The sequence below is a fragment of the Lissotriton vulgaris genome, chromosome 5 (genome assembly GCF_964263255.1).
Source record: "Lissotriton vulgaris chromosome 5, aLisVul1.2, whole genome shotgun sequence".
NCBI classification, from domain to species: Eukaryota; Metazoa; Chordata; class Amphibia; order Caudata; family Salamandridae; genus Lissotriton; species Lissotriton vulgaris.
In genome coordinates, this window is record NC_141693.1 from 815,951,607 (window position 1) to 815,974,730 (window position 23,124).

Below are 23,124 nucleotides of genomic sequence, written 5' to 3' on the forward strand. Positions count from 1 at the left end.
CACCATATCTCTTGGCAGTGCTAAAGAGGCTCCACACGGAGACGTATGCACAAATTAGGTGCGGGAAGCATGGAGAATTGTCAGCTCGCTTTCCGGTAAAACAGGGGGTGTGCCAGGGCTGTATGCTGGCCCACACATTATTTTGCCTATTTATTAATGGGCTTATAGACCATCTACTTGGAGTTAAGGACATCGACACCCTGAGGCTAGTAACAGGTAGGGTGCCCGTGTTGATGTTCGCGGATGACACTTTGTTGTTGTCCAAGACATCGACGGGTATCCAACACATCCTGGTCGGCTTTGCTGACTTTTGTGCACTGAGAGGCCTGGAGATAAATTTAACGAAAACTAAATTTATGATCTTCAACCCTCCTAGGATGAACCGCCAAAACCCGCTTTTGGGCGGTACTCCCTTGGAGAGAGTGAAGACTTTAGAATAGGCATTACCCTATCAGAACATCTGGAATGGGATACCCAGTTAGCAAAGGCAGCGCTAAAGTTAACCCAAGTGGCGGAGGGATACAGAAAATGCACAGAGTGTCTGAGTTTAAGCCAGGTGCCCCTGTCATTGAAATTTATAAACTACAGGCTAGGGCGGCCACGATGTATGGGGCGGAACTTTAGGGGCACAAAAAGTCTATTAATCTCATGAAGGTAGAGCATACATTCATGAGGAACATGTTGGGACTTCCAGTTAGTACCCCACTAGTACCACTCCGTATGGATCTAGGGCTTTTGCCAATTGAGGAGGAAGTGGCATTACGTCCACTTACGTACTGGAGAAGATTATGGTCAGTCCCTGAACTAGCGTCCTACCGAAACGAATTTAGGGAGGTTTGGCCTACTATTAGATGTAAGAAAATACTGTGGTTAACACATATTAAGGTAATCAGCAGCAGGATTGGACTGCCCGAGCTCTGGGAAACACCAGATGTTGCATGCCCAGTAATAACTAGGGTCGACATGGTTGGCCTCTATAGGCATCACAATCTATTTTCTCTTCATGAGAATCCCACAGTTGGAAGATTGACAATTGAATTTCTCAGAGTCAAAGAAGACTACAGAAAGGAAGAATTCTTAGTCTTGATTTACCCTACAACAGCGAGGAAATTATACATGCAATTCAGGATGGGCAGTCTTCCTCCCATGTCGTTTACTAGCAAATGGGACAGTAAAAATAACACTGAGTGTCCAGCATGTAAACACAATTTTGAAAATGAAACTCATGTCTTCTTTATCTGTCTGGGCTATTGTGCTGCTCGCAAACGTTGGGTGTTACCTATTTGTAGAAACCTAGGTTTTAGACATTGCTCCCAAGCTCTTAGAGTGCTTGTGAGAAGTTGGCCTGATATATGATGTTTCCAATTCTGGAACCACCTTGTATCAGTCCAAACAATCCCTTATGGTGTCTGGTTGTAAGTCAACCTTATAGACAAGCTATCCTAGGGGTAGCATGGACTAAGCAGCCTGAAAGGCTAAACTCAAGAGGTAGTGTTAAGCAAGCTGTTTTACCAATCACAATCCTGTAATATCAAATGAAAGGACACCACACAAGTATATATTATAAAAATATATGTGTTTATTACTAAAATAATCCCCAGTACTCTTTATGAGCAAAGGGGCACAATCGTTTAAACAAAAGCACCGTATAACATATGAAAGTTGCACAATTATGGATGAGGGCGGGTGGCCACTCAAACCATATATTAAGAAAGTGGTATAAGAGTTACCAATCGAACAGTGGCTAGGCCTAGGGCCTAGGGAATCGCTGGGAGCAGTCGGGACAAGCAATGCTGAAGTTGGGAAAAGCCCACGGGATTCGGGTGCAGCGCTTAAAGCACACGCATGCATCAATGCAAAGTCAGTGGTGCGTAAAAGTTACACAGTTAGAGTTTAAGGATACTTCCGCTTAACCTAGAAGGATAAAACTTTAGACACAGACCCTAGGAGGTGTGTACCAGTGTGGGAACACCGGCGTTGCTGAGTTACCTCACCCACAGGAAGCGGGTGCATAGGGTCGAAGTGGCGTCGGGTTTCGTCACGCAGGTTGTTGGTGCTTAAAGCTGAAGATGCTGCAGGCGATGTGAAGGAGAAGTGTCCGGGGTAATCTAAGGGTGGATCAGAGTTGTAAAGTACCTGAAAGCAGAGGGGACAGAGTCTGGGTCACTCAGCAGTGACCAGGGTGGAACCAGGACGGAACCAGGCAATGTCGGGAGCAATCAGGTAGTTGTTAAGGAGCTTCTCTCCGCTGCCACGTGGGCTCTGGGGCATCTGCGACGTCTAGGAGTGGGTCACGAGCTGTCCCACAAAGGTTCTCACCGTCAGTGCTGTCGGCTTCAAGATCGGAGCAAACAACACTTGGCAAGAGCAATCCACACAGGACTGGAAGATTGCTTTTCACTCGGACCAGGAGGGTCAGAGCGGGTGTTCCTTTTCAGAGGAGCGGGTACAAGTCTGGAGCAACCAGAATCACAAGTTGGATTTCAAGTTTTGTTGGCACAGAGGCCACAAGTCAGCGGGCAAGTGACCGGGCCAACGTGATGAGCCAAAAGAAGCAGAATGGCCCCACGCAGCACTCATCAAGTGTAGAGGGTTGAGCTTCGGTGCAAAAGTGGCTCAGGGCTGGGGCTTCTCAAACCCCGTTGTACAGCTTCAAGGGTCACTTGTGGGCTGCACGGTCAGCGTCTCATGGTCTTTTCAAGATGGCGGGCCCCACCCTTCCGGTCGCCTCCACGGGTCTCAGCTCTGCAGGGACTGTGAATCGGGCTGTTAAAAGGTAGGCAAGCTTGATCTCGTTGATCTTTGTTGCTCGAGTTCCGGCAGAAACTGCAACAAAGCAGACGTCGAGGTGCTGGATGGTGCCTGTTTGCACAGGGTGGTCTCTCCTTGACCACACGGGAGATTCTTCAGTCTTCTACGTCGAGTAGGATGTCAAAGGGTCCAGAGTTTTGTTTCAAATGTATCATCAGGATAATCTGAGTGCTTTGCACTGCTCCCATTCTTATACCAATCTAGGGGGCTGGATTACCTGCTAGGTCCCCTCCTATGGGTGGGACCCAGGAAGGGGGTGGATACACCCCTTTCCCTTTGTCCAGGCCGTGCTGGGACTGGGGCTGGTCTGCCCCAGAACCGGTTTGGCTGGATTAGGCAAGGGGAAGCCTTGTGCTCCCCAGGCAGTGTCTAGTTTCTTTCAAACCTCCCTGCTACAATCCACTATCTCCTGTCTGGGGTGGTGTGACACCTCCCTGCGACAGGAAATCCTTTGTCCAGGCCTCCTTGGCTGAGTTTCGGTCAGCTGCAGGAGGTCAGACTTGTGTCTGTGGCAGAAGCATCCATTTGGTGGATCTGAGGCTCTTTTTACAATCAACCGCGTTTTAGCAAAGTAACATGTCGTCTCCCTCTAGAGGGGTGGAATGCTACCCCCGTCACCAGGACTGGCGAGGGGGTAGTATTCCAAATCGTATGACACCTTACACGACATGTTTTGATAAAGCCAAACCAAAGTTAACATATAACCGCGAGGATTATAATGCACTTAATAGTATATGGTATGGCATTATCCCGGAACAGCTTAGGGAATTGGTCCCGGCAGCTGCAGACAGGCTCAGCTCATGCTAGAGCACCATCTCACATAAAACCAAGCACTCTGCCTCCAGGATTGTTAAGGCCTGCCATAGGAGTGGCTTATAGGTTTATATGTGTCCAGATAGGTTTAGATATAGGCATACTATATCTAAGCAAGGGGTGATTACACCACCTTGCCCCAGATGAGTGATCAGCCAGTTGTGTCAATTTTGGATAGCCAGCCAGGGGTGGCAAAAGATATGCTGCAGCCCCTGGTAGGCCTTGGATGCACCTATGCCCTGGGCACCTATAGTGCTCTGTACAGGGGCTGATAAGGTCACCCAGGCCAATTTAGGTATGCACCTAGGGTACATGGAATCCATTTTACAGGGGGAGCAGATAGCCTGGGGTCCTGATTAGCAGGGAACCAGGCCAATTAAGTCGAAAAACAGCTAAACACAAGGCAAAAAATCTGGGGTAACCATAGTCAGGTAGCCACCTTCCTACAGTCCTGAAGTATGACACCCACCCCCTTATTGTTTTTGCCGTTTTTCGTTTTTTAAACGGGATGTGGCATAAACGGAGGAGTTTTAAAAAAAAATAATCGCCTACTGTGGTGAAATTGTTTTCTGTTTCTATATTTCCAGCTAAAGGGAAAGTAATGAGTGGCATAACAATTGGTTAGCTGGAATATTAGCACAAAACTTAACTAGCATTATCGATAACTTTATTATATTTGAAATTGATTTTATGATGGGTTTAGAAATGTATAGTTTTAACTTTGCTAATATTGTACTTATATGAATGTCTTTGTATTGTCTAATGTTATTTATTAATTTTACTATCTGCTTGCATGCATCTTACCCTGTACTTTTATGGTCCGCTGTGACCGAAATAAAGGTATCGACTGACTGACTGACATGAAATCATACTTTCTTGTTTTTATGGCACACGAGATTAAGTGATTTGCCCAGAATCATAGGATGTTGTGCCAACGCTGGGATTAGACCTTCCCATGCCATAAAAACAAAAAAGTATTCTTTCATATAGAACTTGTGCTTCTCATATAATGCACTTAAATGCCTCAGATTGTGTTGTCATTATAGAAAACTTCAAAAATGTGCCCTTACACACTCACATATGAGTCAAACTGCTAAAACTTGCAGCACAAAAAAGTGTTATTATTCACATAGACGAAACCTAATGCATTTACCAATGCTTTTTATTGGCATTCACCCTCTGAATTCCAGTACCACTATACTGTTCCAGCTGCCTCGGTCTTTTTTGGGAGGTGGGGTGGGGGGGGATTATTATGAGCTGGCCTGGCACTCAAATGCCCCCCTCCACCGATCGCCCCCTTATCCAATCCACTCATGGTATGTGCAGCAAGAGACCAGTTTCTTGGGAACTTAACTGAGAACAAGACTTGCGCAACACATACGTGCTTCTGTTACATTTCCAGAGCACTTCATCTCAGTTCTTCTCCTGTAGCACATATTTGGTTTCACAACCCCAGACTACGTCAGTTGATCGTGTCCATGTGTGCAGACCCACAAATCCCACGGGGAAAGATTACTGATGACAAAGCTCAAATAACACATAGTTTCTGTTTTTCCAACGAAAACTCATCAATCTTGTGTTGTTTTAGCTACATAACTCAAGGGATTGCTACAAAACCGCCGAGCCTGTATAAATCCCTGACCATAAGCAACAGAGGAGCACGTCGCTAAAACAGTTCTAACTCTGGAAGAAACTGTTTGTCTCGATCATGGTGAGTCATATTTAAATCTTTTTCTCGCTAATTAAAAGGTAGATCTGTGACCTTAATGAGATTTTACTAAGGCTCTATTCGTAGCATGTTAAATATAAACCATGTTAAATATAGTAACAGCATGTTATGTTACTCGTTTTTGTTTTTGTGCCCCTAAATGCGGCACTGTCTAGAGGCAGAATTCAAGCATTGACAAAATAGGATTTCCAGCTGCAATTAAGGAGCGAAATAAAGCATCCTTAAGTTAGGTAATAAGGAGTAAAAAGCACATTAGTGCACATTTTTACAACATCCCAGTTTGCACATTCGGCATAAGTGTTCTGTAATGTACTTACGTTTCAAAGACTTTGCTTGGGAATGTTTTGTGTATGCAGATATCTGATAGAAAAGGCCCTCTCCTTAATAGCCTTATTAAGCTGTGGTAGAATATAATGAATACATGAGTATTTTTTTTAAAACAACGCAGTGAGAAAAGCCATTAAAGAAAAATAAGAAAGACAACCAGAATGAGGTGACACAGTCACAAACTCATAAGCCATTTCAGTGGCATTTAAAATAGGCTACTACTAGCTGGAAGGAGAAGCGAAAATATCCCTTGTTATGAAACGTGTAGGTTACAAAACACGCTCTTTTCTAGGTCTAACTAGAGACGGATTTAGCTAACTGGCCTCAGTTTGCATGCCATTCATAATGTATTTCAGCTCAAAGCACACCGAGAGGAGGGGACTGGGTAGCCACCTTCATTATTACTGTTTTCTTCACAGTCAGTTGCATTTTTGCATTAACCCAGCCATTATTTGTCTAGGTTGTCAGCAAGCGGGAGACAGGGGGTTTTGCATGCTTAGTGTCAGCTTTCACCCGGAGAAGAGACAGGCACCAAGAGGCAAACTAATGCTCTCCTGTGATGATGCTTGTTGCCCACTCAACTCTTGGTCCCATTGCTGAGGGGCATGTTTACTGCAATGACTGGTGCTGTCCCACCATGAGCTGTCCTGTGTCTTTTGTTTGTAATTCAGGCTTCTCCTCTGTCCACACGTCTTTGTTATCATTTCACCTCAGCTCACATTGGTCTAGGAACCATTACTATCTCACAATCGCCAGTACATAAGTAATACCTTCCTCATCATTACCTGCACCTCCAGTAGTACTACTCTTACAACCAAACAGCACCATTACCATGATTACGCTTACCACCACTGCTTCCATTGCACAACCACTACCACCATTGCCACACCACCATCACTATCACCACCACCATCACTACCACCAGCGTCATGACTAACATTATCTGCTACTACTGCTACCACCACCATTATTACCAACAAAACTCCCATCTACAGTATCACGACTACTATCACCATCATGGTTACCATATCCATCACATCACCATCATCACAACTACTACTGCCATCAAGTATAATCCCAGCTCCATCAATACTACAACCACCACCACGTTCATGTGACTTTGTGTGTATAAGAACAGTATGGGCCATATTTATCATGTTGCGTGGTGCAAAAGCGATGCAACCCCTAAGATGTAATGTATCAAGCCATGCAAGGCCCCCTGCCGTGGCCCTGAGTGGCTTGATAAATCCAGAGTAACGCAATGCAGCGCTAATTGCCGCATTGCGTTACTTTGCCCCAGGTAGACGTTCCATGGGTGGTGCGCGGGTGTTCCTACGCAACACCCATGGATTTTGATGCAGTCCCGGAATTACCATTACCAGTAGGTATGGGAATGCGCCAAAAAGCTACGCTTTCCCAGAGGAGGCATAAGAAGGAGAAATATGTTCATTTCTCCTCGTTTTTCCTCCTTCTATGAGTGATGCATTTTGAAGCACACATAGAGGAAAGGGCCTCAGGGTATTGTTTTTGTACAGAAAAGTGTTCTTTCTTGCACAAAAGCAATCCTACTTGCAATGCAGGCACCCTTGCCCCATAGTGCAAGATAGAGTGCCTGTGTTGACTCTAGGCAGCACATTGCGCTCCAGTGCTGGGAAAAGGAAGGAATGCGCTGTATGGTGAGAAATGGAGTGCATTCCTGCCCTTTCCCTGTAACGCAGCACAGCACGGTGCAGGCATTACATTTTGAGAAACATGGCCGTGTGTGTTTGACATTGCTATGTCATAAAAAGTCTAATATGAGCATTTAAATGACACATTGATATATGTAGTAACTCTTCTGCGAAGCTCTCTATATGCAAACACCTATATTCCATAAATCTGGCCAGTGATACAATGCAGGAACCCATTTATGGGTCCACAGGGCATGTGGGAGTTGAGGATTTTTACTCCTGATGTCCCGTGCCCCAACTTACTACGGATCACAAGCAACTATGCCACGTCCCCTTCAGCACCAAAGTAATATTTATTGTATGGTTAATTATAAACTGTTACAATTTCAGCAAAAACACAGTCAAGTTAAAAGCATCCAATCAAATAAAAAGCTTGGATATTCGATGGCATAACTAGAATCTGAGGAACAGCGTAGTCCAAGAAGTTCAACGCTCCCTTGTGGGGCAGGTGGGGGGGGTGTGAAAGGGGGGACATGGGCTAACAACTCAACATGTGGGCAGCAGCAGCAATGCATTATGATTGTCTGGCTAAATACTTACTTTTGTGATAAAAAGACGTATTTTATATACCCTAACAACATTCATAAGCAATTACACAGTCCCCTCTGAGGTCGGGCTCTAGTGTCTCTTTAGGCAGTTCCCTGGGTCCCACTCCCTCGTCGCTCCAAGCCATTCTTACTCCAAAGCCATGGTTATGCCTAATTGACTATAGGCAGCATCCAGGGTAAGCTCCACTAGTTGTTTGAGACTCAAGAAACCACTCTGACTCTATTTTAAAGTAATCACTGCAGCACTAACTAGCAAGCAAGTTCCCATGGACCGACTTGCCTAAAATCAGTCTCACCCACACGTACACGTCCACATCTAGAGTCCCTGAGCGTGCCCCATCCATGGGCACCTGGTGCATTAGCAGCTGAATCAGGTGAATTCACTGCAAGGGACTTAGGGGGATGTCCTCAGCAGGTGCAGAGTTCCTCACACACAGCTGAGTGACCGAAGCGACTGGAGGTTCCTTGCGGCTTCTCCTTGCAGGGTAAGTGTCTGGCCCTTCCCACAGTGGGACCTCACTTCTCTAGCGGGCAGTGTTGATCAGGTCGCATGTCTTGTTGTGACTCCAAAGTTGAGAGCCCACTCTTACAGGTCACAGGAGTGACTATAGTTCACACCTATATGTCAGCCACAGTGATGTGTGTATCAAAGGTCATCCCCAATTCCTTCTTGAGACAAGCACAGGCACCTTCCTGGTGAATTGTCACTGAATCAAAAGCACCCTTTGAAGTTTACAGGGAAAGTCTGTCTCTTCCCTCTCCAGTGTGTGTGCCACCCATCTTACAGGAATGCAGCAATATACAAATATGTGTGGGGGATTCCTCTACCTCCTCTCCTCGTTTTTCACCATGGAGGCCAGTGTCTCCAAATATGGAACCCAGAATCTTCTATGTATTGTACCATTCACAGGCACACATACTCCAGGCGCATGTATACACCATACACACACTGCACAGCTCTGTATCCTTCATGTACTGTACCACTCATAGGCACACATACACCCAGCACTTACATTTATCATGCAGCACTGCACAGTACTGCATCATCCCTGTATTGTATGCCCCCCCCATGATTTTGCAGGTTTGGGTGCCAAATTTTGAGGCCGAAGCAAGCTAAATTTGCAACAAAAAAACTTAAAATGCATGGTGCGTTTGCAGTGGCCAAAAATTGTGCCTGCCACAGAAATACTGCAAGGCCTTTCTCTGTCATTACTGCACGGTGGCAGTACATGCAGGTAAGCGTGGTGGAGTGGGGCGGGGGTGAGGGGTGTAAGTGACAAACAACAGAATAGGGAAAATAAATAAATAAATAAATAAATAAAACCACTTACCTTGCACTCACTGCATTGCCGGCGATGCGGCAAGCGCAAGGCAAGTGGTTTTATTTATATATTTTATTTTCCCTATTCTGTTGTTTGTCATGTCCACCCCCTCCTTGCCCCATCCTGTTTATCTTCACGGCCTGCAACTGTTGCTGGACACTGTGCTGTGTCACAAACTGTAACCTTTCAGAGTCTCCAGCAGCACACCACATTGAATCAGAGGATGTCTGATGCCAAAGAGAGCAGGTTACAATATGAAACGTTCTCCATTTGTCATCAGACAACCTGCTTTCCTTGATGTTTGCAGGGCAGCAGGGGCTGTGCAGCACTTAACACCAAACCGATGTAGGTCAAGGATGAGTTGAGCACACAGCAGCTGAACTTTAGAATGAGTGAGCCTGCAGCCCTCACTTCAGTGACAGGTTAAAAAGCACCTGCTTACTCCTACAGATGACTAAACACTGTGCTGCCCCCACTGCATTTGTGCTGCTTAACTACTGGTGAAGGCAGTGACCTTCCTCCACTATAAGGGTAGTGGTTTGGGTGCCTCTCTCGGTCCAAAAAGACAGCACAAAAATGTGAGACAGGCTTATGTCATGGTGCATGTGCATAATCCATGTTTGCCTATGGCAACAAAAATCAGCATTAGGGATCCAGACATCAGCACAATTGGGGCACTCGGGGATTGGTGCACGTCCATTATCATGCAAAGGACTTTTTCATCCCAGCAAAGCTCTTGCATTATATTTATTTGTAGTGTTTTCAGGCACACAGACTAAGGATGTTAGTGAGCTGTACAGTAGGGTGTATCATGGTGCGAGTGTTCATGCAGGAGCTGCAGTGAAAGAGCCACGTATAACAATCATTCCCCTCTTCCTAACATTTTTGATAAATATCTAACTTTTCATTTTCAGAAATACCTTTTGGGATTTTCTCTTCTTTTAATTATCTCAGATTTGGGATGTGATGCAGCTTGCTACAGTGAAAATGTGCAGCCTGGTGTTAAAGGTAGGAACTAAACACCTTATCTTACTAATTAACATATATATTTGTTTTAAAATGGTGGAATTCCAACATAAACATTAATCAAACGTTGTGGTAAGCTGTCCCTTTAGCACAATCTTGCAACATCCTACCTGGACACCCTTAAGTAGATGCCGCCAGCTTTCAGAACCTCATTTTAACTTTTGCGTGTTCACTTTCTTGGAAATTACATCTTGCAGTTGTAAGATAAAATATTTGCTTGACTGCCAAATGTTGTAGCTTTTTAAGGCTGGCTAGAGACAGCTTAACATAGAGAAGTGTTTGGGTCATCCCCATAAGACATTGAGAGTAGTGGATGTCAGACGTGTTCAGTGCCATTTTATGGATTCTTCATTTCCAGCAGCACGGATTAACACACTGCGTATCGCCACTGATGGAGAGCAGTCAGTCTGCTGGTCAGGCGCTGCAGGAAAACGAGCTGTGAATGGCATAGGTGGCCTTATTTTTAGGTCGAGCCTAGAGTCAACGCACAAGCGCTGCTCTGGTGAAGATCTGCTGTAGTTCAGTAGGTGAGGGAAGCCTGCCCATATTTTTCATTGGCTTGTAACTATCTTTGACTTTCGTAAATGCTGCCGTCAGATTCGTTTATAGGCTTGTTAGTCCCTCCTTATCACAGCCATGTCATTATTTGTATCCTCCCATGGCTACTGGCCTCTTTACTTTGAGTGTTACATGGTACATGTTATTTAGACTATGAGCACTATTTTTTTTAATGAGGTTATCCTACTGCCCTCTCTACTCCCCCCTCCCTCCCGTTGTCTGTGCCTCCTCACCCCCTCCCCTGCCTGTACTCCCGCTGTCCATGCCTTCTCGCCCCCTTCTGCCCCCACCTGCATTCCCCTAGTCTGTGCCTTCTCCCCTCACCGCCCATACTCCTGTTGTCTGTGCCTTCTCCCGCCTCACTCCCGTTGTCCAGGCCTCCCCGACCTTTCTCCTGTTGTCCATGATGACTACAGTTTGTAATGCAATAGGTCTCGCGTAAATGCGAGTCCTATTGCACTGCAAATGCTTGTTAGAATAGATATCCTTCCAGTGACTACTCCCCATCCTTTCCCCTTGTTTAATACAACTGCTACATATGTAAAGCGCTGCAATGCCTGCTTGGGGGTCGAGTGCGTGCTTTATAAAACTTCGACGGTGGCGAGCGGGAGAGTGCGCCTTCACAGCTATGACCGGTAGCAAGTTTGGGAGCCACGGCACCCTATTTCATTGAGCCTCCCTCGCTAAGATAACAACAAAGTGCGGGGAATCCCAGCACCTGGTTTTGTGCACAGCCGACAATGTCGAGGCCCTCGCTGCCTGACTGACTGACTCCAAGATGGCGGCCTCCATGGGTACTGACACAGGGCTGACAAGCAGCGGCCCGTGTTCTCTGTCTGCACCTCAGGGTCATGTGATTGTGGGAGCGGCCCCTCCGCGCAGGCGCAGACCCTCAGGACAGGCTGAAGATGGCGGCGCAGAGGAGAGGTGGATGAGGGGGAGGTCCCGGATGGGGAGTAGGCACCAAGGGCTGCGAGAGCGGAAGGGTCGACGGGGCCAGGCAGGAGTCATCGAGTGAGTGAAAGGTTGCAGTGACGGGCAAAGAGTGGGATGAGGACTCCCAGTGATGGGTACATGGGTGCCAGGTCACCTGTCTAACAAGTTGAGGGGTACATAGGGTATCTCATTTCATCAAGGGGGCCTGGAGTCATTTTGTGAGGGTGTCAGTGACCCTGTGAGGGATTATGGTGAGAGGCACACATGGGGTGTCAGGGGGTTACCTGTCACCAGTCATGGGGTCATTGTCATTGGCATAGAGGGGTGTGGTGCGTACTGGGGCATCACATGTCGTTAACAAGGCGTGGGTCACTGGGTGAGGGTATCACAGAGCCAATGAGGGATTATGGTGTAGGGCACACATGGGGTGTCAAGGGGTCACCTGTCATCAGTAATGGGGTCACTGTCATGGACACAGAGGGGTTAGGGGGGTACTGGGGCATCACATGTCTTTAACGAGGTGAGTGGTCACTGGGTTAGGGTATCACAGACCCAGTGAGGGACTATGGTGCTGGCAAACATGGGGTGTCATGGGGTCACCTGTCATCAGTAATGGGGTCACTGTCACAGGCAATGAGGTATGTGGGGTTACTAGGGCATCACATGTCATTAATGAGTCATGGGGTCACTGGGTAAGGGTATCACAGACCCTGGTGCGAGACACACATGGGGAGTCAAGGGGTCATCTGTCACCATGCATGGGGGTCTCTGTCACAGAGGAGTGTCAAGGGGGTTACCTGTCGCAGGCGGTGGATTGGAGTCTTTGAGTGAAGGGTGATGGGTATAGAGGGGATGTGAGAGGGATGGGGCTACTGTTCACTAACTGGCTCCCATGGGGTGTGAGGTGGGCATTGGGTCACAGGGTCAGACACTGAGCGGTAAGGCAGAGCATGGCTTCTGTACAGATTAGCTGCTAGTAGGAGTCACCTCCTCTAATAGGACTTTTAAAGCTTAGCTAATCACCAGAGAGGGTATCTAGGCGCTAAGAACCTGTGCTTGTCAATCTGGGGGTGGATAGCTTCAAGCTGGAGCAGCGTTGAGGTGTAGAAAGGCATCACGCACTGGGCTGTAGGGCTTAGCCACTGGCTGGACTGGGCAGGGTCTCTGCAGATAGACTGGGGAGGGGGTCACTGAGGCCCTTCGGCACAGCGAAGCCAGGGGATAGAATTATGTCTGGCGGCGTTGACCACCAAGGGGACAATGCAGAGGTCTGCGGAGCTGTCAGGGTGGACTATGAGGCCTCGTGTCATGCATGCTCCTGACGGTCTGTTCGAGGCATCAGACTCAGCCTGTTCTGGGGATATGTTTAGTTTGGGTAGTGAGGGCTGATGTTCAGCTGAACTGGTGGGCATTAGGTACGACAGGATAGAGTTGATTCAGGCCAGTGGCCTGTTTTGTTTGCACTTCTTTGATGTATTTGTTTCAGTCATCAGTAAAATGGAATCTGTCAGCAAGAATTATACTGCACTATCAGTCAACTTTGTGGGAACAGCTCGTTTATACACGGGTTGAGTCATTCTGTTGAGGGAGTCTGTGAATTGAAACACAACTGGGTGTATGTTTGTGCTAACCTAAGGGTTAATTCATGTTTTAAAACTTTTAGATAGTTTTAACTTGAGTAATCTAAACCTTACTTACATGCATACCGAACTGGCCGGTCCAACTATACAAAGCAACGTACAATGAAGCTTATTGAAGCCAAAATAGGTCTGAATATTAGGCAGATGCGAAAAACTTCAAGAATGATTAAGTCATGGACCTTAATTGCTCCAGATTGATCGCCACCAGCTATCTGGCATTAGAAATTTAATTTAACTGTAATCCCAAGTTAAGAAATGTCTTGTGTGGGGTCCATAACTTTGCAGGGCCATTGTTGCTAGCTGTGTCAATAGATGCGTAATCAGGCCACTGACACATTTGGGATGTTTCTCTGGGTTGTAGTTTGCCTGTGGTGGATGGTATAGCCACAGAAGGTTAGGAGGAGATAGGTTCAAGCCTTCCTCTGGGCAGTTTGATTTGTGCTGCACTGAAGATACATTTCGGAGCGTGGAATTGTTGGCTGTTTATAATATTAGTGTATATCTGACTGCCTTTAAGTTTTAGGTGGGATGGGGTCGCTGGTGGTTCAAGCTACATCAGGGCTTATGGGGGTAAAGGCTTGCTTTTGGGGGGTTTCATTCAGGTCAAAATAGTTTGTGAAACACTGCTCAGTAGTAGGGTATTCTAGATTGAAGTTAGATTCACACTAGCCTTTAGGGCTGATGGAGCCTGCACTATTGTGGGCAGATTCTGGCTAGTCTGTGGGTAAGTGATGCCTTGTTCCGACTGATAACGGAGGGATGGTGGACTGTGGTGGGATGAATTTGTGTGTCGGAAAGACATAGTGATGAAAATTGTTGAGGTAGATTCATGGTGGGCAGTGGGTGTCAATTTATTTCTAGAGGAGAATGAATTCAAGCATTGCATGACTTCACTAAACTAGTGGAAAATCAAGTGGCCTCTTGAAATTTATCTCAAAAGTGTAAATGCAGGTTAGTTAGGGGCTCTGGAGGGAGGGAACTATTTGTCTGATTAGTAGGCAGATGTGGATGCATGCTAGACTGAGGCCGGGGCGTAGTGGCTGACTAGAGTTTTGCAGTACTTTTTTTTCCTTCTCTCTAAGGGAAGAGGTAGAGAAGATTCTTAAGTGGAGAAGATTTAAGCTTTACTTTTCACTACTAGATTCAGGCAGAACTGTAGCTGGAGTAATCCATGCTGGTTATGAAGTTGATGAATCACGTTGAGCTGGAGGGTAAGGGTAGGAGTTTGTATTGACTGTTCTAGGGGTTATCATCCTGTCTTCCACTGTTGGGTAAATTAGGCCCCAATGGGTGGATACATTCACAGTGGGCTTTGGTAGCATGATGGTTCTGCTGAGGCAGTATTTTCAGAGTGGAGAGGAGGGAGGGTAAACTGAAGCTGGACTAAGGGTGGCAGATTTAGACTGGTAAATGGATTTATTAAAACATGAGAGTCTGGGTCAATTAAGAGTGATCTGAAGTTGTGTATTTATTTTGAATTTGGAATCAGTCGGATTCCTTGAGTTAGAGTCTGGTTGGACTGAGATGTGAGTTATTTTAGCCTTTGTATCGGGTATGTTCAGGGAGGGAAGAGGGACTTAAATGTTTGGTTTTCGCTTTAATGCAGGTTAATTTGGTCAGACTAATGATGCGCTATGTAGATTCTGGTTTTGATAAGAAATAGATTTAGAGCTGTTGGGGAGATGAAAGACGAATCCTCATCTGGAAGAGTTTGATTCTCGATGGTTTGAGAGGAAATTGTTGCTTGACTCGCGGTAGATTTTGGCCGGACATACAGTAGATTACAATTAAACTAAGGGTATATTTATGTTGGATGAGGAGTTACAGATTTGAGCTGTACAAAAAAAAGGATGGATCCTGAAATAAATGTTGGCTGGTTTTGTGTTTGAGTGGCTTGTTCAGGTTGTATTGGTAGGGGGAGCAGATGACAGGGTGGGGTTGATTCTCTTAGGATGCGGGTAGAAAGGTTAGACTGAAGTATTGCAGATTTATGCTGGACGTTGTGGGTGTCAACAGTTGGCTGGACTGTTTGAATAGTTGAATAGAGAGGACAAATTGAGGGCAGATGGATGTGTACGTTATCGCTGATGTAGAGATGAGGTCCATTCGGGCTTGAATCTTGGGTGTTCTGGATACAAACTTGTCTGGACAGTCACGTCTAGGCTGAACAGGATCGGGTGTGACTGTGGGGGGGCGTATTAATTGAGTCTATGCTAGGACTGTCGATTAACATTGGGCAGTAATGGGTTGGTTCAGGATGGTGTGTTGGCTTGGACTGAGGCTGGACTGTGAGGGCATATAAAGAGAAAAGAAGTATTCCATCAGATAGTCATACTGCGGGCCAGAAGAATAGGCTTAGAGTAGGGAGGACCCACCTGCTGAATCGAGACAGCAGATACCACCACCAATACCACCACCACCAACAATACCACCACCACCAATACCACCACCACCAATACCACCACCCCTACCACCACCGCTACCACCAATACCACTACCACCAATTCCACCAACACCACCAATACCACCGCCACCAATACCATCACCAATACCAATACCACCACCCCCACCAATACCACCACCACCAATACCATCACCACCACCACCAAAACTACCACACATCACCAATACCCTACCACCAATACCACCACAAGTACCCCCACAACCAATACCACAACCACCAATACCAGTACCACCACCAATACCAGTGCCACCACCACCAATACCAGTACCACCACCACCAATTCCAATACCACCACCAATACCACCAATACCAATACCACCACCACCAATACTACCAATGCCTCCACCACCACTACCACCAGTACCACCACCACCAATACCAATATCACCACCTCGGCACCTCTTGCTCGCTAGTTATAGAAGGGGCACTCTACGAGGCCGGAGCTGCAGCCTAAACCATCTCTCCCTCCCTCCCTCCATGCCTGCCATAAAGCACAGTCTGCCCTGCACCAGGAGGTGAAGCCAGGGCCCTACTACAGCTGGAGTGTTTTTTATTAGGCCAAAGATAGCAATGACATTACGCAATGCCACACTGCACACTCAAATCATGGAGTTGGCAGGAAGTAGCCCACCCAAACTCCCGCTCTTCCTCCTGAGCCGCAACAGTGTAATCACAGAGTGAAAGATTGTGGAGCGCCTTGTTAATGTTTATTGCTCGGATCTAACTCTCACTTCACACTTGTGTCTGTGTAATTCACAACACTTACCCATCTTCTTCACTGCACCATTTATCACAACTTTGAAGATGTCACAGGTCGGTCTCTTCCTCTGATATTTACAATCTAACAAGCGGTCAAGAAGGTTCTTTATTGCAATGCTATAGGTCTCTCATTTGCGAGAGTTTAAGCTATTAGTATTGCAAATGACAATACCTTTTATTTACGTTTTAAAACCCAAAACATAAGTAAAAGGCATTGTCATTTACAATGCCAATAGCTCAAACTTGCATGAATTCGAAACCAATTGCATTGCAAATGTTTGTTCCTATAGGTATTCACATAGTGGTAACACTTACTTAAAGCATCACATACGTTATCACAGGTGTGCCTTTGGGAAGGTTACCTTCTGTCAGCCACACAGCATTGCAGTAATTGTGGACTCTCAGTTTTCGCTTCTTTTTTATTTATATAATAAAAACGGATAACCTTTTAGTGAAGGAATATCTTTTTATTCAGGAAGTTACTATGGTTCTATTTTTACTGGACAATCTCCTGATATTATGAAGTTTTTCTTTCATGAAAGCTCTTCAGAGAAGCTAAATATTGATAAAGACTCCTAATACTGCAGAGCAGGTCTAAATGGCAAAGTACACTGCTACTTACCCACTTCAGTAAGTGACAACAAAGATAGACTTAGCACCCAGAAAAAGCATGACAGAACCTATCTCAGTTGTAGGCCTTCAGTAAGGATACCTTAAAGAAGGCCCAGAATATTCTGATTAATGCCGTCCTTTCATTTTTTATTTTGTCATTTTTATTTCAACAGTTAAATATTGGTCTATTTTTGCTGAGAATAATAATCTACATTTGGTATTTTTGTTTAGCAATTAGCATCATCCAAGCTGTTCCCTCATTTTGCATCAGGATGTAGCCACTGTCGGTGCACCCCCTGATAGAAGGCCTCCCTAGGGGAAAGGGATTCCTATGGACCCCCAGAAATCCCCTTTCAGGTGGGTGCAGTCATTCACTGCACATGCTTGAGAGATAATTGAGTAATGTCTGGTGCTAGTTTTATATCACAAAAACGCTTGGAGTGTTAATGTGCCTAAAGAAGAGTATTGCTTGTATAATATAGGTGACAGAATTTGTATTTCATATAAAATAGCCCAGCTGTTTATTGTGGCTATTGAAGAGATCTATTTCTAACCATAGCTGACAAGCTATACTTCCTATAAAGTAACAAAGTGACTTTAATTGCCACATGCAAACAACTACCCATAGTCTGTATTGGAACTCAATATTTCACAATTCTAAGGTTGTTAAAATGGACTTTGGTACTACTAACAATTATAAAGTGTTAAAAATGCAGTTTGTAAGATGACCTGCATCTTCAGTGGTGAAACATGCAGTGAGCTACAAGTCACAAATTTCAAATCGAGGTCTTCTGGGCTAAATAAATGAAGCATTATTAACAGAAATCAGCCATTACTATTACCCACATTAAAGTGGTTACTATCAACCCATTACATGGGATAATAGTAGCACCTGTTATTTGCAGAGCCTAGAAGCAAGAGAAATGTGGTCTGAAGCACTATATAAAAAGTTATTGTGGCCTATAGAGTTAGGCATTATTCATGCACTTAGACACATAAAATGCCATACCTCACATTCCAACACAACACACAACGATCTACATATCTTAAAGAAAGAGCTTGAGAAAGTCAGCAGTTTGAAGTCTTGTTTTATCTCTTAGCAATTTCTGAAGTAACAAGTTCTGCCTATAGTCATCTGGTGGACAGTTCTACCAAAAGATACATTGTGACGATCCAAATAAGCTCTGTTTGGCCACCAACACTTAGTAGCAGCCTAGAAACTACTCAAACAAAATAGAATTATACATTTTCAGTGAACTCAGACATCGGCTCCCACACCATGCGCTGGAGAGGGAAAACAGAGCCCCATATAGCCCTTGCAGGCTGCTCCTCCTCCCGACATTCAAACAAACCTGCATGTGCAAGCACCGCTGCACCTGTCATTATGTCGGCACACTGCACAAGGACACTGATGGGATCATTCTCTGGGGCTTGGCCACAGTCTGGTTCCATATTACTAGTAGCTGTTGGAATCTTAATCCACCCAGTCCCCACTCACTATGAGTTCTGCATTACCATCAAGTTCATAATGTGGTAACATGGGCAGCTTGAAGGTTGCAGATTAACATCTTGTTGCCAGCAAAGGTTTTTACCAGTCTATGGTCTATAACATGTGTACTTCTAGGTTGCTTTTTGTGCATGGGCCTGTGGGTGTGTTTAGGTACACACACTTATATGGGTATCATTATGTTTGTGTAAAAGGATCATAGAAGATATTATGCCATTTCTATACCTTTATCTCTTGGTGTAAGACTTCTCTAAAGAAGAGCATTGTGACTGGACTTCACTACTTGGGATGGGGGAAAAGAATAAAATGGATAGACAGTGAAACTGAGAGATGAATCTAAGAAGAAAAGAGGGACATGAAAGACAGGACGAAAGAACCGAACCTCAAAATGTTCCCACATGAATTAGTTTTGTTTAAAAATAAATAAAATAACAAACCATGTTGCAAGATAAGTAGCAAATCAATATTTATTTAATCATTTTTTTATTGCAGCTTTCACAAAACTAACATAATCGACAACCACAGTAGTACAGCATTTTAATCAGTAACATCAAATTTATCGGGCACCAGGAGTCTCTCTCACATCCTGCCCTCCTCCAACTTGTGTCCAATTTTTCCCCTCTACCATCCAGACTGACAACAAATAGGATCGAGTTTGTCTTCACTGATGAAGGGTGTCAGGGTTTCACGGCTGGGTATCCATTTTTCCTATCCAAGACCGCCAGATTACCTCCAACCACCCCATATCATATCAAACTCCTTAAGGCAGCCCGTACAGCTGTAAATCGCCCTTTCTGCTTCCATATATGAGCCCATGCCTGGAATCCATTGTTGTTTTGTTGGCAGCTCTTGCCTGCCCTAATGCATAGCAATGTCCTTCTTCGCCAGCATGAAGCTTAATTTACAGAGCAGCGTTGAGGGAGTCCACATCTAGGATTGTTTCTTGTTCCCTCAAAATGGCGGTCCAGTACCAAGAAATCACGAGACATTCCCAAAGGGTATGTAGAAATGTGCCCTCCCCACCTCACATCACAAGCAATATGGGCCTGAAATCATGCCACTTTCGTATGAATGGCTTCCATTGTAGTAGGTCCTTTATAGGATTTTTAGCTGGAATATTCTGAGCTTGGGCTCAATCGCTACGTCTCGGGCTGCATGAGGTCCACCTCCCACATCTTCCATGGGGCACAAGTCTCTCTACTAGGTTGCCCTAAGTTTTACCAGGGTGTCAAGCTCGCTGTTCAATATGGTCGATATATGTGGGAAACCACCTTAGTAGCAATCTCTTCACTCTCCAGCGGGCTACTCATGAGAATCGAGGCCCAATCTATTCTTTCCAACTGTAGGGCATATTACAGACACCTCTTCGACAGATAGTGAATCCACTACAAGACCCCGTAAAAGCCAATCTACAAGAGTACCACAAGAACAAACTCCAACTGAGGAAGCTACCACCAGCCAACCTCAAGACAGCAGCCCTTTTTTAGACCAGGGCCAAGCACAAAAAGGAGACCCAGGAGAGGGCAAGGAAAAAGAAAAAGAAAAGGAGAAAGAAAGGGACCCGCCCACTACCCGGAGCACAACAGCAATCACCAAGATGATGGAAAAAAAAACGAAGAAGAATTAACCAAGGATAGTTTAGTTATCAACATAAGTGATCAACACTTCAGCACATATGAACTTAAATTGTTGGAGAAAGGAACTTCATTTGTACCGACCACCCAGACAGACCTCCTGGAAGAAGAAGTGAGCTTCTTTAAATTAATGCGTAAACTTAAACTGAGACATTTCTTTGACAACACCTTACCCGAACGCCCACCACAAGACAAAGATCAATTGATGGGACTACGTCCACAAAGTTCATTTCAAGCAACTTCAAGCCACAAGACTCTGGATCTTTTCGAAAGTCTGGTTAAACAAGACCTCAACAAACTCAAATTCACAAAACCCAAAAACAGAAATATCACACAGAAGGACCTAGATACAATCAGAAGAATAGCGACCGATGACCAAATAATCTTTACCAAGGCCGACAAAGGAGGGGCGATTGTCATCATGAACATGTCAATGTACAATGAAAAAGTCACTGAACACATCATGGATAGGTCAACATATAACGAATTGGATTCAAACCCCACTATGGAATACACCAAAACGTTAAAAACCATCATTGACCAGGCACACCAACAGGGAACCATTACGGAAAGAACGAAGAACTTTCTTACAACCAGTGACCCCAAAAGCCCCATACTAAGAATGGTACCCAAAATTCGTAAAAATCTGAGAAACCCTCCCATGAGACCAATAGTCTCTACCAGAGGAAGCATACACCAACCAATTGGACAATTAATTGACAAGTATCTCCAACCATCAGTACAATCAACTCAAACATATATAAAGGACACCTCACAATTTTTGTTAAAACTACAACAAATCCAACTCAACCCCAACGAGAAAATATTGCTATGCACGGCAGATGTCTGTAGCTTATACACAAGCATACCACACAGCATGGGCATTGAAGCAATAGAATCAGCTATTCTAAACACGGACATAGACCAAGACTTTCAATTGTTCCTAATGGAACTTATGCAATTCACGTTATACCATAGCTACTTCAGAGTTAAAGAAAAGTGGTACCAACAACTAACAGGAATGGCCATGGGCAATTCGGCCGCACCGGTATACGCGAACACATTCATGCACTGGTATGAGACCCAACACATTCTAAATGACACGAACTGGACAGACCACTTGAAAATGATATCAAGATATATTGATGACTTCTTCATCATATGGACGGACTCGGAGGACAAATTGAGACACCAACTAAACAAATTCAACTACATTGACCAAAGGATCCAATTAACTTGGGATATCTCTGACACATCAGTGAATTTTTTGGATGTTAAAGTAACCATAACACCAGACGGATTCGACACAGACCTCTATGTCAAACCGACTGACAGGAATAACATGCTATTGCATTCCAGCTTTCACGAACCAAACTTAATCAGAAACCTACCATATTCACAAATGGCAAGGGTCAAACGAATCACTTCAGACCAAACCACCCTTAACTTAAGAATAAATGAGATGTCGAACAAATTTTTGAAAAGAGGTTACCCCAAGAACCTAGTGGAGGAAACAAAAAAGAGAATTGCGAACATGGAAAGAACCAAACTTTTGACACCAACAGTTAAAGCTGAACAAACTCGGATAGTAGTGGTTTCAAAATATTCCACTAACAGTAAAAAATTCAAACAAATAATAATGAAACATTGGACTATATTGAATATAGAACCGGATTTCAACAGAGCATTCAACCAACCTCCCTTGTTTGCCTACACTAGAGCTAAGAACTTTGGTGAAATCCTGCAAAGCAAACCAAATGATCACACCACATATTATGGCACAAAACCTTGTCTGAACTGTGGCAATTGCAACAGCATAATTAAAGGACATACCATCAACCACCCAACACAGGGCTATTCAATAAAATTACATGTCAATGCTACTTGCGATTCCAGCAACCTAATATACGGGATCAAATGCCCGTGTGGAAAGATTTATGTTGGGAAAACCGAGAGACGCATAAAAGTACGCCTGACTGAACATAAGTCAAATATCAGATTAAAGAACATGAAATCAGCGCTTTCGGCCCATTTTGTAGAATCACAACACAACGTTTCCCAAATCAAGTTCATTGTCCTAGAGACTGTTTCTAAACATGAAGGGGTAAACAATAACAAACTGTTGTTAAGACGAGAAAATTATTGGATCCATAAATTATCAACCCAGAAACCAGCTGGCCTGAATGAAAGAATAGAATTTTCCTGTTACCTGTAATAGAATTGCTCTGGAAATCGACTGTATTGTAAATGTGCATGTTCCTTAAACCTTGACACTACACATACCCAAACTGTCCCCACATCGCTTTGTATCTATGTTAGCTCAACCCACCAACCTACACTTAACCACATCCCCCCACCTCCAGTTCGATCCCCCGCACGTCTAACATTTAGATTTTTGTATCAGCATGTTTTTATTTTACATGCGCCAATTTTTTTCAACCATTTCACCACACTTTAGGAGCAACAAGCTTCTAACTACCATATTAACTATTTACTACATTTATAAACCGTTTGTTTCGAACACACACCGGTTTTAGCACGATAGTCTTTCCTTCCTTTTTACACACGTGACTCGTCACATGACCGCTTGGGTCATTTGAAGTAATGAACGCCGGCAGCAAACAGCTTCACCGGCTAATCGGAGAAAGGCAGACCAGACGAGACGTTACATTTTGAATACCCTTCAGGTTAGTTTCAACGCTCGCACT

At 44.7% G+C, this 23,124-nt stretch overlaps 1 protein-coding gene across 2 annotated transcripts in view; it reads left to right on the forward strand.

Moving 5' to 3' along the window:
• The window catches only part of LOC147711627 (beta-microseminoprotein-like), a 350,695-nt gene that overhangs the window by 208,421 nt on the left and 119,150 nt on the right, over nucleotides 1–23,124 (forward strand). The window contains exons 1-2 of one of the 2 annotated variants that reach the window (XM_086922300.1): nucleotides 5,211–5,335; nucleotides 10,195–10,288. In XM_086922300.1, the coding sequence (XP_086778426.1) occupies nucleotides 5,333–5,335; nucleotides 10,195–10,288 (97 nt within the window). In that variant the 5' untranslated portion in view covers nucleotides 5,211–5,332. Of the gene's footprint in view, nucleotides 1–5,210; nucleotides 5,336–10,194; nucleotides 10,289–23,124 lie in introns of those variants that run through there. The other variant, XM_086922301.1, reaches the window with a different exon arrangement.